Below are 15,000 nucleotides of genomic sequence, written 5' to 3'. Positions count from 1 at the left end.
GAGCAGTGTGTTTGGAAAGGGCTTGAATCATGTGCTGCAGCATCCCTTAATGAACGTGCGCTCACACACAACTAGACGCCAGGCCATAAAAACGTGCACTTCTGCTTGTGCCTTTCTAATCAATGAGCACTGAAGTTATGATGGATGCGAAAAAAGGCTTGTGTTTGCAGAAACTTCAAATGTATTCTGACACACACACACACACACACTCACACTAAAATCTACACATTCACACACAAACCCAGACTTACACACACACACACACACCACACACACACACCCACATCAGGTACTTTGGACTAAGTTGCTGAGTCAGAACAGAAGCAAATGGTTTCAAGCTTCTGACAAATGGCCTGAGCCTTTGAGAGTCTCTCATGCATGCACATAGAACTCTTAGCTTCTGCAGCTGTGCTTTGTGTCCTGTGTGAAGAGCTACTTTCTCCCTCAGTGTGTGCATACATGATTTTGTGATTGTTATTTTTATGTGTGTGTGTGTGTGTGTATGTGAGTGAGAGTGTGTATCTATGTGAGCTTGTTTGTATGTGTTTACATATTTCCTCTTTCTCTAAGCCTCCAAATCATGTAGCATGTTTGTAGCATGTTTGTAGCATTAGCATTAGTAGTGTAAGTGTTTGTTTGTGAGTGAGTGTGTGTGTTTCTGTGTGTAGATCTGGGTATATTTATTTTGTATCCCAGTGTTTCTGTGTATATATGTACATATGTGTGCATCTTTGCTTCTACGAGTGAGTGTACATACATGAACCACACTTCCAGGTCATGCTTTGTGCACCTTGCAGGGCACCGTACCTTCTCTTTCATCTTCTGGATTTTGCGTGCGTTGTTGCGGCGCTGGTGGCGGTCCTCGGTGCGCAGGCCGAACACGGCCTCACCGCGACTCCCCCGCTCCCCCTGGCGCTCCGCCTCCCTGAGCTTCGTCTCCGCACTCAGAGTCTCACTGTTGTACAGGTGGTAGGTCTTCATCACCTATGGAGCCACCCCAACACAAACACACACACACACACACACACACACACACACAGACAAACAGAAAAGTGTATGGAAATACATTAAAATAGAAAAGCAGAGCAAGAATATTATCTATGTACACACACACGCACATGCACGCACGCATAGATAGAAATGTAAAATTCCACACTTTTGTAAATGTAAAAACTCACAGAGGAGAAAACTAAAAGCATTAAAAAATAACATTAACACCTATGTCCAGCTTATTCTGTAAAACATCTTTCTGTCAGATACAGTCGGTTCAAATGTGAGCCCGTGCTGACTCAGCCACAGACAGCAGCTGAGAGAGTTATGAGGCCCCAGTCCATCCTCTTGATCTACAGCTCAGCTGCCCGAGTCAGGTCCAGAGGTCTGCAGAGTCACGCTGCAACACCGAAACAACTGTGCTTTTATAGTGTGTATGATTGTGTGTGTGATGTGACCATTTACGATCATGTGTGTCAGACCCATTGAATTAGAGAAAGGAAAATGGATATTCTTCCATGCACAGAACCTCCCACATTGCAAGGGACCTCAATATAGTTTATTGATATGGATGGCAGTAAGTGTACAAACCTCTCACATCTTTAATCTATCAAACAGTTATGGAACCACTGACTATTAAATAAAATGTGTAATTGGTGCCCACGTGGATTGAGTTCAGTTCATTTATGTCCTCTTCTCCATTTCACAGGCAGCACATCATTACCATTGCTGGGAATTGGAATGACAGTTCTGTCTCCGAGTCTATGGCTGGAACCCCCAGCATCCCCGCCCCATGGGGTCTCATTGGGGTTGGTCATCCGTGACTTACAGCACACTCTGCTATTCAGAACGGAAACCTCCAAAGGCAAAGAGACTGCACCGCCCGATCCCCTTCCACACCACGCGAAGATGGATGTTTGACAAGGCTACACGAAGACTCAGCATGGAATCAATCACTGTCACACAACAGTTTTGCGCCCAGAACGCCAGCAATATCCACATTGTTCGTATCACTCATGGCTTTCCAGTGTGCCACGCCGGCCAGATTACTCTGCACTGTTCTACACGAATCCATTCCATTCTATCGGGCTCCACTGATCCGAGCAGTGGTCATGATGGTTCGGCATACACAACACGGAAATATGTATAAATACACTGCAGTCTGCTGCAGGGCTTCTTACAGCACGGGGTGCATACAGAGTATAGTACTAAATGGCAATTTTATGTTGGTGTATAATAACAGTGTTACTAATATATCTCCAAAAATATACTTGTGGACGTGTTGCTTTTGTGTGGGTGTATAAATGGCACTATTAGAGTAGTGAGACTATTTATGTCTATACACACACCTGTGTGTGCGTGCGTGTGTGTGTGTGTGTGTGTGTGTGTGTGTGTGTGTGAGAAAGAGAGACAGAGAGAGAGAGAGAAAGAGAGAAAGGTGTAGCCACGCTTCAGACTAGCCCTACCACAGTTTAATAAAGACAGCTCTTTTATCTGCCCACACGCAGTGAATTCATTCTAATTACTTCTTCACTATCAACAGTGTGTGTGTGGGTGTGTATGTGAGTGTGTAGTTGTGATGGCTTGCATGCTCTTTTGAAGGGCTTTAGAACACACACACACACACACACACACACACACACACACACACACACACACACACACACACACACACAGTGTCTCAGGAACCAATAAGTATTCCTTGTGACAGGGCTTAAGAGAGAGGATGTTTGAGGTGAGTCTGTGTGAATGTGTGTGGTTATTGAGGTGAGTGTGTGCAGATTAGTCCAGTAACGTCTGGACAAAGGTTTTATTTCCTCCGACACACAACCTGATCAGTCAGCAGTTCAGACTGTGTTTTTAATCCGGATTAATTAGTGTGTGTGTAATTGTCTGCATGTGAGCACGTTTGCAGGTGTGTGTATTTGTGTGCGTGTGAGCATGTTTTCGTGTGTGTGTGTATTTGTGTGTGTGAGTGTGTGTGTGTGTGTGAGCAGGTTTGTGTGTGTGTGTGTTTGTGTGTGCATGTGAGCATGTTTGTGTGTGAGTGTGTGTATTTGTGTGAGCGTGTGTGTATTTGTGTGTGAGCGTGTGTGTGTGTATTTGTGTGCATTTGTGTGCATGTGTGTGCATGTGTGTGGGTGACTGTGGTATGTGACAAGATTCAATGCAAAAATTGTAATTTCATTGGCGAACCTGAGAAGGCATCCAACAGAAGCCCTATGTACACAGTATTAAATTCAAAGGAAACACAACACAATCCCATGAACATGAGGATCCAGAAGAATCCATGTGACAGATCTTACTGACACACTCACACACACACACACACTTTCTATAACAACACAATCTCACAAACATGAGAATCCATTAGAGTCCCTTCAGTCAGACAACCGTAATCATTTTGCAATGTGCTACTTTCTACAGACTGTGTGCCATATCCTTTGGGATAGTGGCTAACATGAATGTCATTCGTCATAGCAACGTACTTGAAAAGTACTTAGTTACTGTGAGAAAGACACACAGAGCCAGACCGTGACAGTGAACCTAAGCCTTCACACAAAGACACACACACACACACACTGCACGACAGGTTCGTGAACTGTCTTGCAGGTCCCGCTTCACTTTGACAGTGTCAGAAATATTCACGGAACCTTATTAAAAAGATATAGCCCAACTTTTCTGCAAATGGTTTTACTATGGCCTCACGCCAGAGACCTAGGATGAGGGAACTGCTGCATATAGTGCATGACTCCTGCATACACATATTCCATTAACTCAGTTAACTGTGTTGATTTGGCACTGCAAAAATGCTTTTCATCACGTCAGTGAAACTGCCTGAACTGTATAAAATCGAGTGTGATTGTGTGTGAGTGTGAGTGTGAGTGTGTGTGCGCGCGTGTGGGGTTACATTAATGTGCTGGCAACTCTGTAGACTTGCTGATGCAGTTTGGCATTGTTCTCTGTCGCACGGTGTGCTGCGATGGAAGCGAGATCTTTCTAGCACATTCTGTGCACTCCCCCAAACAGAACCAAATCTCGCTTTGTCATGCGCCTGAAGCCCGAGACCTGGGCCCTGGGCAGTGGGTGAAAGGGCAGTACAGGGACACAACATCGTGTGTGTGTGTGTGTGTATGTGTGTGTGAGACAGAGGTTACAGGATTTATGGACCCCATAACCCCAGACCATTGGTTTCCACTCCTGATAGACATTTAAAGAGAGCTATATAACCATGGGGATAGAGACACCGAGACAGAGAGCGAATGGTATAGAAAGGCAGAGAAGGAGAGGGGGGAGGGGTGGGAGGTCAAATGAGGAGACAAGCAAGCCAGAGTGATGAGAGGTGAATGAAGCCAGACACACACACACACAGATGAGGAGGAGGACGGACACATGGGATGATGAAGAAAAGGGATGCAGGAGCGACGCAGCATGGGAGGAATAGGGAGGTGGAACTCACCGTGTAGAGCTCGTTTAGAACCTTCATCAGGTCCTCCTGTAGCTGGAAGATGATCTCTTTACTCTGAGATAGAAAGATAGATCGATACAGAGAGACAGAGAGAGAGAGAGAGAGAGAGCAAGACAGATTGAGAGGGGAATAGAGAGAGATTGAGAGGGGGATAGAAAGAGATTGAGAGGGGAGGTAGAGAGAATCAGGAAAAAGGAAGGAAGCAGAGGAGAAGCCAATACAGTAGACAAGACAAGAGAAAAGGAGAAGACCTGTATTACATAAAGCTAGTGCCTCTGGAAACACAATCAAATGTTTCATAAACGCAAATCAAATGGCTTGGCGCTGACAGATCCTCGGAGATCCCCACAGTGTCATCTATAACAAATTCCTAACCAGGCGCCATCGCCATGGAAACGGATAGGAATGTGAATCCCTACGCTCCTGGCACATGGATGTGCACACACACACACACACACACACACACACACCAGCAAGGGTGTGAGGGAGGGTGTGAAGTTTTATTATCGCCAAGTTACTGAGTTGGCTTCAGTGCAAGCTGACATTCTTCCTCTCTTCCTTGTTCGATCCATCTCTCTCTCTCTCTCTCTCTTCCTTGTTCTATCCATCTCTCTCTCTCTTCCTTGTTCTCTCGCTCTCTCTCTCTCTCACCATCTCTCTTTTGCCTCCTCTCTCTACGTCTCTCTACGGGAGCCGTTGTTTGAACTGAATGGTTGACCTTTCCCTAAATATCTAACTGTGTGTGTGTGTGTGTGTGTGTGGTGTTGGGGGGGGGGGGGGGGGGGGGGATTTGTGTTTGGAAATGGTTTTGGCAGAGAGGATTAGAACAAGAATTGCTCCATCATGAATTAAATAGCACAAGGAAGCACATAAATAATACACTCAGTGGCCAATCCACACACACACAAACACAAATTTGGGTTCCCACCCTGAAGTTATAATATCTATGTGTGTGTGTGTGTGTGTGTGTGTGTGTGTGTGTGTGTGTGTGTACCTTCTTGAGCAAGCGTGTGGTGTCTTCACTGATGTGAGCAAAGCGTGTGATGACGTTGTTAAGGTACAGGTCACTCAGTGTGGCATGGTCTTTGCTCTCACGGCGAACCTCATTTAGGAGCAGGTACCAGCAGTTCACTGGAGATAGAAGGTTCTGGTCTTTCCTGAAAGAAACAACATGCATATTGGAGTGTGTGAGTGTGTGTGCGTGTGTGTGTGTGTGAGAGAGAGTTCAGTAAAAATCGGAAAACATTTTATCTGATGGACACGCAACAGTACATACATAATACCCAACACAATCACAAACACAATCACGGACACATTCTCAGACCCTAAAGCAGACACACACACACGCCTGCATACGTGTTCTTTTTTTTTGTTACTTAGATTTTATTGAGTTTTTCTGTGAAAGACAATGGTACTGAACAACCATACAAGTACAAGGTTAAGTGTCGGCACGACAACATTCATTTTGTACAACATATTATTGTGACATGCGCTACAGCATTCCCAGACATATATTTATATAATATACAGCAGCAGAAAGGAAAATGAAATGGCAAATTATATCAAAAGTCAATCAATAATCACAACCCTACTTAAACATATACAGATTCCATTTTGTCCATCTTCCGATATACAAGTCATTTCTCAAACACAATAGAAAGGTTAGTCTCTCCATCTCATGGATCTCCTTAATAATATCCAACCAATTATCCACAGTAGGTGAGTCGGTCTGTAACCATTTACGTGTGATTGCTTTCTTTGCTGCTGCCGTAAATATTTTCAACAGGTATTTATCATTTCTAGTAAGTTCTTCTGGCATATCGCCCAAATAAAGTGATAGACATGATCCTGGAATTTGTAAATCTAAAATTTGTTGTATAGTTTCCCAAACATTCTCCCAGAACTTATCAATCTTCGGGCAGGCCCAAAAAATGTGGTAGTGATTTGCATCCACTTCCCCACAACCCTCCAACATGTGTGTGTCAGTGATGTTTGATGTGATTTTAATTTAGGTGTGATAAAAAAACGGACAAGGTTTTTCCAACAAAATTCACGCCAATAAGATGAGCAGGTAGTCGAAGACATATTTTCACATATATTCTCCCATTGTTGGGGGGATATTCTTTCCTTTATTTCTTTTTCCCATTTTTCTCTGATGTAATTTGTGGAACTGCCTCTTCCCTTAACTATTCCCTGGTAGAGTCTTGAAATCACTGACTTAGAGCCAATGGTGTAAGTCTGTGTGATCAACTGTATTATGTCATTCGGCACAGTATTTGCTTCTTTTTTACCCATTTCTTTTTAAAAGTATTGGCGCAGCTGTAAATATCTGAAAAAATCTTGTTTTTCTAAATTGTATTTTTCTCTTATTGTCTGAAAACTGTGTAATCTATTGTTTTGTATCAATCTGCAAAAAGCTGTGATCCCTCTATTCATCCAAAATTTAAACCTGGAGTCCATACTGTTTGGAACTAAATCTGTGTCATATGCGACCCATCTCAGTTTTTTTATCTGTGTGGATAGATTTAATTGTTTGATAACATCAAACCATATGGACAGGGTAAAGGAGACTAAAGGATTCAAGTCCTCCTGATGAGTTGTAGCTAATTTTCGGTCACCAATCATTGCTTGTATTGGGATATCTCCACACTTCCTCTCCATCTCCTTCCATCCTGCATCATATCCACTGTCACACCAAAGAATGACAGGTTTTATCTGGGCCGCCAAGTAATAATCCCTGAGATTTGGCAGGGACATTCCACCTCTAGCCTTATCAATGGTTAATGTATTAAATCTAATCCTTGGTTTCTTTCCGTTCCATATAAATCTAGATATTTGCTTGTTCCATTCATTAAATTGACAAATTGGAATTTTAACTGGTAATGACATGAATAGGTATAACAATTTAGGCATAACAACCATTTTGATGGTCTCAATTCTTGAACTGAAGCTTATCAAATATGTTGACCAGTGGTTAAGATCTTCCTTAATTTTCTTGCTCACTTCTTCATAGTTTCTTTTATACAGGTCTTTAGGACAATGGGTTAACCAAACCCCCAAATATTTAATTGCTTTTTGAGACCAGTCAATGGTAAGCCTCTGTTCAAGATCTACTGATGGTCTGTAGTTAAATACTAATATTTGTGTTTTTTGTATGTTAAGCTTATACCCTGAAAGATTGCCAAATGTCTCAAGGAGATCCAAAAGTGCGTGGAGAGACCTATCTGGATCTGCAACATACAACAAAATATCATCGGCATATAATGCTATTTTATGCTCTTTCCCGTTTACATCAATTCCATGGATATCATCATTTTCTCTTATAGCTTGTGCCAATGGTTCAATGTAAAACGCAAAAAGGGTTGGGGAAAGAGGGCACCCCTGACGTGTAGACCTTTCCAGGTTGATGCGATTGGTTAATCGACCGTTTATTTTAACTCTTGCTGTTGGGGCAGAATATAAAGTTCTAAAAATATCAATTGAATTTTTAGTGAAGCCAAACCTTTCCAGGACCAAAAACAGATATTCCCAACTGACACAATCAAAAGCTTTCTCGGCATCAAGACTTATTAATGCTGCACCCATTTTACTTTCTCTAATATTGTGTATTATATGAAGTGATCGCCTGATATTATCTTGCGTTTGGCGCCCCCTAACAAATCCCGTTTGGTCATTGTCAATCAGATCAGGAATAAAGGAATCTAATCTCTTCGATATAATAGATGAATAAAGTTTATAATCCTGATTTAGAATTGAGATTGGTCTGTAGGAGCTACACAACATTTTATCCTTTCCCTCTTTTGGGATGACAGAAATAATTGCCTCATTCCATGAAGGGGGGATCGAGCCTTCCTCAAGAGTCCAGTTGAAAGATCTTAAGAGAACTGGAATCAGGTGTTCTCCAAATGTTTTGTACCATTCCGTGGGCAGGCCGTCAGTCCCAGGGGTTGTATTATTTTTTAATTTATGCAACGCATCCTCTAGTTCTTTCCTTGAGATCACTGAGGTTAAACAGCCATTTTGATTGTCACCGATTGAGGGCAGGTCCAATGAGTTTAAAAATGTTTTTATATTCTCTTTACAATCTTGTTTTGTTTGGGAGTACAGCTTCCTGTAGTATGTTTGGAATGCAGCATCAATTTCATCCAAATTGTTATACGTTTGTCCTGTTCCTGTGTCTTATAAAATTTTATAGACTGATTGTGAAATCTGTTTTTTCCGTATTCTCTTTGCCAATAACTTTGTAGCTCTGGGACCTACTTCATAATATGATTGTTTTAAGTATTTATATTTTTTGTCTAACTCGTCTTTATAGCAATTTGATATATGATTTCTGATTTCTTTAATTTCACACATTATCTGTTCGCTGTGATTCTCACTGTGCCTTTTTTCTAGTTCACCCAGTTTTTTTTCAAGTTGATTAAGTCTATTTTCTTTTGCCTTCTTCATAGCTGCGCTAAGAGATATCAGTTTGCCCCTGACAACTGCCTTAAAAGTGTCCCATAGAATATTTGGGTTTACTTCCCCATTATCATTTATTCTGAGAAAGTCCTGTATTTCAGCTTTTACCTGCTGTACCACCGTCTCCTTATTAAGAAGGCTTGTATTGAGTCTCCAGTTTGTTTTCTTAGGTCTACTGTCCAAACACAATGTCAGGTATAATGGAGAATGATCTGATATATCCCTAGTTCCAATATCGCAGGACTGAATCCTATGTCTATCATTCCTAAAGATAAAGAAAAAATCTATTCTCGAGTACACTGTGTGGGGCGCAGAAAAGTATGTGTAGGTTTTCTCCGTTGGGTGTAGGTCTCTCCACACGTCCAGTAAGCCAATCTCCTCCAGACCCCTTCTCAGTATTTTAGTTTGAGGTGATATCATCCTTTTATTGTTTGATGTATCCAATCTATTTATTACCGTGTTAAAATCTTAATGTACCTTGTGATTCTGAAGCGATAAGCTCCAGAACTTTCTTGAAAAGTTTTGGGTCACTCTGTGGAAGAAGATAAACTGAAAGAAGGGTAGTCATTTGATCTTCTATTTTACCTTGCACTAGAATATATCTGCCTTCACTGTCCTTATTTCTTTGACTAATTCAAAATGTATGGAATTATGTAATAATATCGCAACACCTCTTTTGTGGCCTTTTTTAAACAAACTATAAAATATGTTCCTGTACCCAAACTTCCTTAGTTTTTCATGCTCACTTTGAGATAAATGAGTTTCCTGTAAAAAAATGATTTGATTTTTCCCCTTCTTTATCTTAGCCATTACTTTACTCCTCTTAACTGGGTTATTTAAACCATTCACATTCCAAGAGGCTGCTCTAAAGCTGCTATAGCCCATCATCACAATTAAGATCGAATATGCCGACAAAACAAACACAATAACAACAGATATAACCAAAAGGCACCTCTAGAACAAGTGCAACATTAACTTCCAACCTCAGGGTGTTACTATACCCTATCAACCTCTCATATTGTTCATTCAAGTAGTCATGGAGTAATAGCCCTACATCTTGTAGGGGCTCCCTCTTCGCTAGAAGCAAAGTTCCTTTTCCCTTGAGCAACAAAGTCATATAGGTTCTCTTCCTGATAAGAAAAAAACGGTTTCTTTGTATTGTCCGGGGATCGAAATAAAAATGAAAAATAATGATAATAATAATACATTTTTTTTTTTAAAACAAATCTGAAATTTAGAAAGGAAAATACTCTTTGTCGAGTGGACAGTTTAAATACCAAGATCAAAATAACCTACCACAGGATGGTTGTGAGAGTCAAACAATCACGTTAGGTTAGTGCTTATGCTACTGCCGTTCGAATTCACTGAGCCTCCCCCGGACTCGTTCGGCAAGATCTCCTTCAGTATTCCAATGCACGCCCGTGTGAGTTTCTGTTCCCAGTCCATAACATTCGTCTGTGGCAGGTCCACTGGATAGCCCCTCTTGATCATGTCCTCCGCTGCTTTAGTTGCGTTGTTGTAGACACAGGCTCCATTATCCCAGTAAATCTTCATTTTAGCAGGATATGGTGTCTGGAAGCGAATTTGTTTCTCTTTGAGGATTTTCCTGATGTCTTTGTATTCTTTCAGTCTGCTGTTTACCTCGGCAGGGAAGTCGTGTGCGAACATAACCATTTTACCGTCATAAGTAATTTTCTTTGTCCAGGCAGTTTTGAGTATCTTGTCCTTGATGTCAAATCTCTGGAAATTAACCAGAATGGATCTTGAGACGGCCTCGTCTTTGGGCTCAGGACCGAGTGATCGGTGTGCTCTTTGAATTTGCAAATCCATGCTGCCGTCAAGCATTAGTTTGGTCTTCAGAAAGTCGTTAATGAATGTTAGCATTGACGGTCCTTCTTTGCCTTCTTTAATGCCGTATATGCGAATGTTATTACGACGCAAGTGTCCCTCAAGGTCCGTTATCTTAGCCTGAAAAGTTCTCTGTTGTTTAAGAGAGTAGAGCAGACTATCTCTTAGCTCAGTGTTAGCCGTCTCTAGTTCCTCCACCCGTTGTTCTGCCTCAGTTAGCCTTGCGTCTTGATTACAGACATCACCAGAGATATTCTGTAACTTCTGATTCATCTCCATCTTGAAGTTGTTAAATTCTTGTTTCATATCATTTCTGAAGTCATTCTTAAAATCCAGTAATTCCTGCTTAAGTTCACATTTCAACTCTTGTATGTTCTTACTCAGGTTTTGAATAGCTTTCGCAGTGGTAAGCTCTTCTTGAGTAGATTCCACTCTCTCCATGCTAGCAATATTTTCCGTTGTGTTTTTCCTCTCTCTCGTGTCTTCGTCGGTTTTAGATTTCCCCGAACCTTTCTTGCCTTTAGCCCCACTCATACTAAGTTATTATATTGTCTTGCATGTACAAAAGTATCGTGTTTTAGTGGGTTTTTCTTTTACTTTATCAGGAGAGTTATTAGGTCTATGTCGCCATCTTGAACGTTCGCCCGGAAGTCCTGCATACGTGTTCTATTGCAAAAGCAGCTGGCTTGCAGCTGGAGCAGCTCCGTCATCACCATAATCACGATCATCACCACCATCACCATTACGGTCATCACTGCTCTAAGCATCACTAGCTAGCATCTCTGTCACGCAGTACACAGTCATACTGAGCCGTGTGACAATCCCCATGTGCATTCGAATTGAAGTCTACCAAGGGAGGCTGCACGTATGGACTACCCAGGGAACTCAACCCCCCCTTTGGGACATCAAACACTACGAGGAAGAAGGGGGGAGAGTGAGGGGAGGGAGAAAGAGGGTGAAGAAGAGATAAAGCAAGGAGAGGTAGAGTGATGGAGAGCGAGAGTGATAGACAGAGACGTTGAGAGATATAGAGAATGTAGGTTAGCTATGTCAGTGCCTCTGACAGATCAGCTCGCGGCTATTGACCTTAGCATGACAGCTTTATCTTTCCCACACATTACAGTTTATATGCTGTAGTGAGCAGTCAATGGTTATTGAAGTGGGTAGCAAATGGTTATTGAAGGGGTGACTGGTGAATGCGCTATGTTTTACTGCAACCCAGCAAAGGCAACCCTTATACAATACATCACCAGTCTTTTTAGACAAGAACCCACATGATCAGGGGTGGGTTACCCAAAACCATTGTTGAACAACTACCATTGTTAAATAATTAAAGGACAATGACTTTGTTGTGAATGAGGTTTGAAAAGATTAAGAGATATTGATTTTCAACACTCTGTCTCCTGGTCATCCCGATGATTGTACAACAACGCTTCCGTAGAACGCGGTCCACGTTTTGTAGCTATAATGTTGCAGCTTGGTTTGAACAAAACCCTTGCTCTCAATGGACAACACTGGCCAGGTCTTTAACGTCTTTATTTTTGTTGAATTCGATTTTTTGCTCATACATAAGATTTCAATTTACAGCTTTCAAAAATTCTTAACATAGCCTTTACTGGTAGCTGATTCCCCAACAAATGTCATAAGTTAGAAGACAGAGAACCAGACCAGAGGAGGAGAAGATGATGGTGATGATGATGATGATGGTGATGATGATGATATAAGTAGATGAGATTTCGCTTGCAAACTTGGCAAGATTCAGCAGGCAAATATAAGGGCTGCCATGTGAGGACCCCTGAACCAGACTGCACCCCAGGCACGAAACCCTGCAGTGTGTGATGGGGAGAAATGGAACAGTGAGAATGTCTGTCGCTCGTCCATCTCTCTCTCTCCGCCACCCTCATCCTCTCGTTCACAGCAGAATCTAATCTGCATTAATGAGAAAAAAACACACACAGTGTCGAGAGAATAGGACACTTCAAACAAACACATTGCTTCTCCACACACACAGAGAGAGAGAGAGAGAGAGAGAGCCTCTGCAAAAAGAAGCTTGGTCCTTGGTCTGGTCTCTCTCTCTCTCTCTCTCACTCACTCACACACTCTCTAACACACACACACACACACACACACACACACACTCTCTTGATTTCTCAGCCATGAACAGTGAGAAAGGCATTGTGGGTAATACATTCGAGACGTCGTCCTTCTCACATCCAAGCAACCCTCAGCGGAACAAAAGAGAAGAGGGAAGAGGGAAAAGAGAGAGAGAGAAAGAGAGAAAGAGAGATGATGAGGGAGAGAGAGAAAGAGAGAGAGAGAGAGAGAGAGAGAGAGGGAAAGAGAGAGAGAGAGATGGTGAGGGAGGGGTGCAGAGAAGGATAGATATGGAGAAGGAGAGCATGTATGTGAAAAAGAAAGAGAGAGAGAGAGATAGGAGATCTGTGAGTGAGTAAGCGCACACACAATAGGAGTGTGTGTGTGTGGTTTGTGGTGTGTGGTGTGTGTGTGGTGTGAAAGAGAGGATGGAAAGACCAGGATGGTAGGTGAGAGAGCACAGTGAGAAATGAGATGGAACAAGAGGGCAAGGGAGAAGGGAAAGAGGGATTCAGTGAAAGAAAGTGTGAAAAAGAGAGAGAGAGAGAGAAGGATGGAAGAGAAAAAGAGAGGAAGTCACAGAGGGGAAAGAGGGATTCAGTAGAAGAAAGTGAGAGAGAGAGAAAGAGAGAGAGAGAAGGATGAAGGAAAGAAAGAGAGGAAGTCATAAGGGGATGTCTGTATGCATCACATGACAGAGGATGGGCAGAAAAAGAAGTGATATTTATTATTACCAGCAGACAGATCCAGCAGTCAGAATGGAATAGGCTTTAAATAATGTATGTCCTTTTCTGTCTTTCTCTCCATCTCTGTCAGGCACACTTTCAGCCCACTCCACCAGCCACTGCAAACACCAACTTTTTCATACACACACACACACACACACACACAGACACACACACACACACACATTTTCTGTCTCCTTCTGAGACACATACACTCACGTCCAGACAGACAGACAGACAGACAGACAGACAGACAGAATGACAGACTGATGGATACAAAAATACAGACAGACAGACAGACAGACACAGACACCTCCTACTTGTATTGCTGATGATCCTTGGTGCTGCGTGTCTTGGCCATGAAGCGCTCGGCGAGCTTCTCCAAGTTCCGCGAGTACTCGCTCTCGATCTCCGACTTCTTTCGGAAGAAATCTTGTAGATCCTGAAGCAGCTGCACTCGCATGTCCGTCTGCTGTTCCAGAACCTTCTGCTGCTCCACCAGCTGAGCCCGTATCTCTGCATACACACACACACACACACACACAAACAGACAGACAAACACACCCACACACATTTTTTAATCACACGTTTTTAATTTGCAATTTGCATGTTATCCAGACAGGTTGGCAATTAAACCATTTTACAATTAGCACATGCAACACTGACATTACTGCACATGGTACCAACACACAGGGTAGGGTAGGCCCACAGCAACACAACAATGTGACAAAACCCAATTTGTTGCACGACAACACACATCTTCTGTCTGCATGGTTAGGTTTTAAACCAACTCTCCAAAACCTTACATTACAGACCAATGTCTTATCTCAGGCCCAAAACCCTTCCGTGTGCCATACAAAATCTTACACCCTTTTTTTCTTATACAGCTCTTGTCCACCATATAGACTGCTTGTAACATGTATGTGTTTTTGTCTTGACAGTGTAGCAGAATAGTGTCTCTAAAGGCTCTCGTTGGGAGGAAATAATTCATCCCTTTGAACCCGTTTGACCATCTTTTCTGCTAAATGTTCTTTATCCTTGTATAAGCCAAACCTAATAGTATTTTCTTCATAGTAAACCATTTGGTGAGATTTTACCAACAAGGGTAGGAAGGCTGTATAAGAAACACTAAGTACCACTGATAGCACTGTCAACATGGATGAAAGACGGAATGTGAGGATGTACCGGCCATCCTGAATCAAATGTGGGCTTAAAATTCAAAGCGATGCCACCGGGGACACACACACACACATACACAGACAGACACACACACACACACTCACACCCAGAGGGACTTCCAGCTTAGAGGACTTCCAGAGGATGGGCACATTCATCCGTCAGTGTGATGGCTCTCACAGGAGATGACGCCTCGCCCTATGAGCTCCCACTCCACCAGCAGCGAGGTTTTCGGCC

At 42.4% G+C, this 15,000-nt stretch overlaps 1 protein-coding gene across 4 annotated transcripts in view; it reads right to left on the bottom strand.

The window, feature by feature from the left end:
• Positions 1–15,000, bottom strand: part of srgap1b (SLIT-ROBO Rho GTPase activating protein 1b) — a 39,449-nt gene that overhangs the window by 12,962 nt on the left and 11,487 nt on the right. For all 4 annotated transcript variants that reach the window (XM_031558644.2, XM_031558641.1, XM_031558643.1 and 1 more), the window contains 4 exons: positions 13,908–14,103; positions 5,454–5,616; positions 4,451–4,513; positions 808–984 (listed from right to left, as the gene is read on the bottom strand). In XM_031558644.2, coding sequence (XP_031414504.1) covers positions 808–984; positions 4,451–4,513; positions 5,454–5,616; positions 13,908–14,103 — 599 coding nt within the window. The remainder of the gene's footprint in view (positions 1–807; positions 985–4,450; positions 4,514–5,453; positions 5,617–13,907; positions 14,104–15,000) is intronic.

The sequence above is a fragment of the Clupea harengus genome, chromosome 21, assembly GCF_900700415.2.
Source record: "Clupea harengus chromosome 21, Ch_v2.0.2, whole genome shotgun sequence".
In the NCBI taxonomy this organism is placed as follows: Eukaryota; Metazoa; Chordata; class Actinopteri; order Clupeiformes; family Clupeidae; genus Clupea; species Clupea harengus.
Note: the sequence above shows the minus strand (reverse complement) of the source record. Positions and strands in the feature narration are given on the sequence as shown.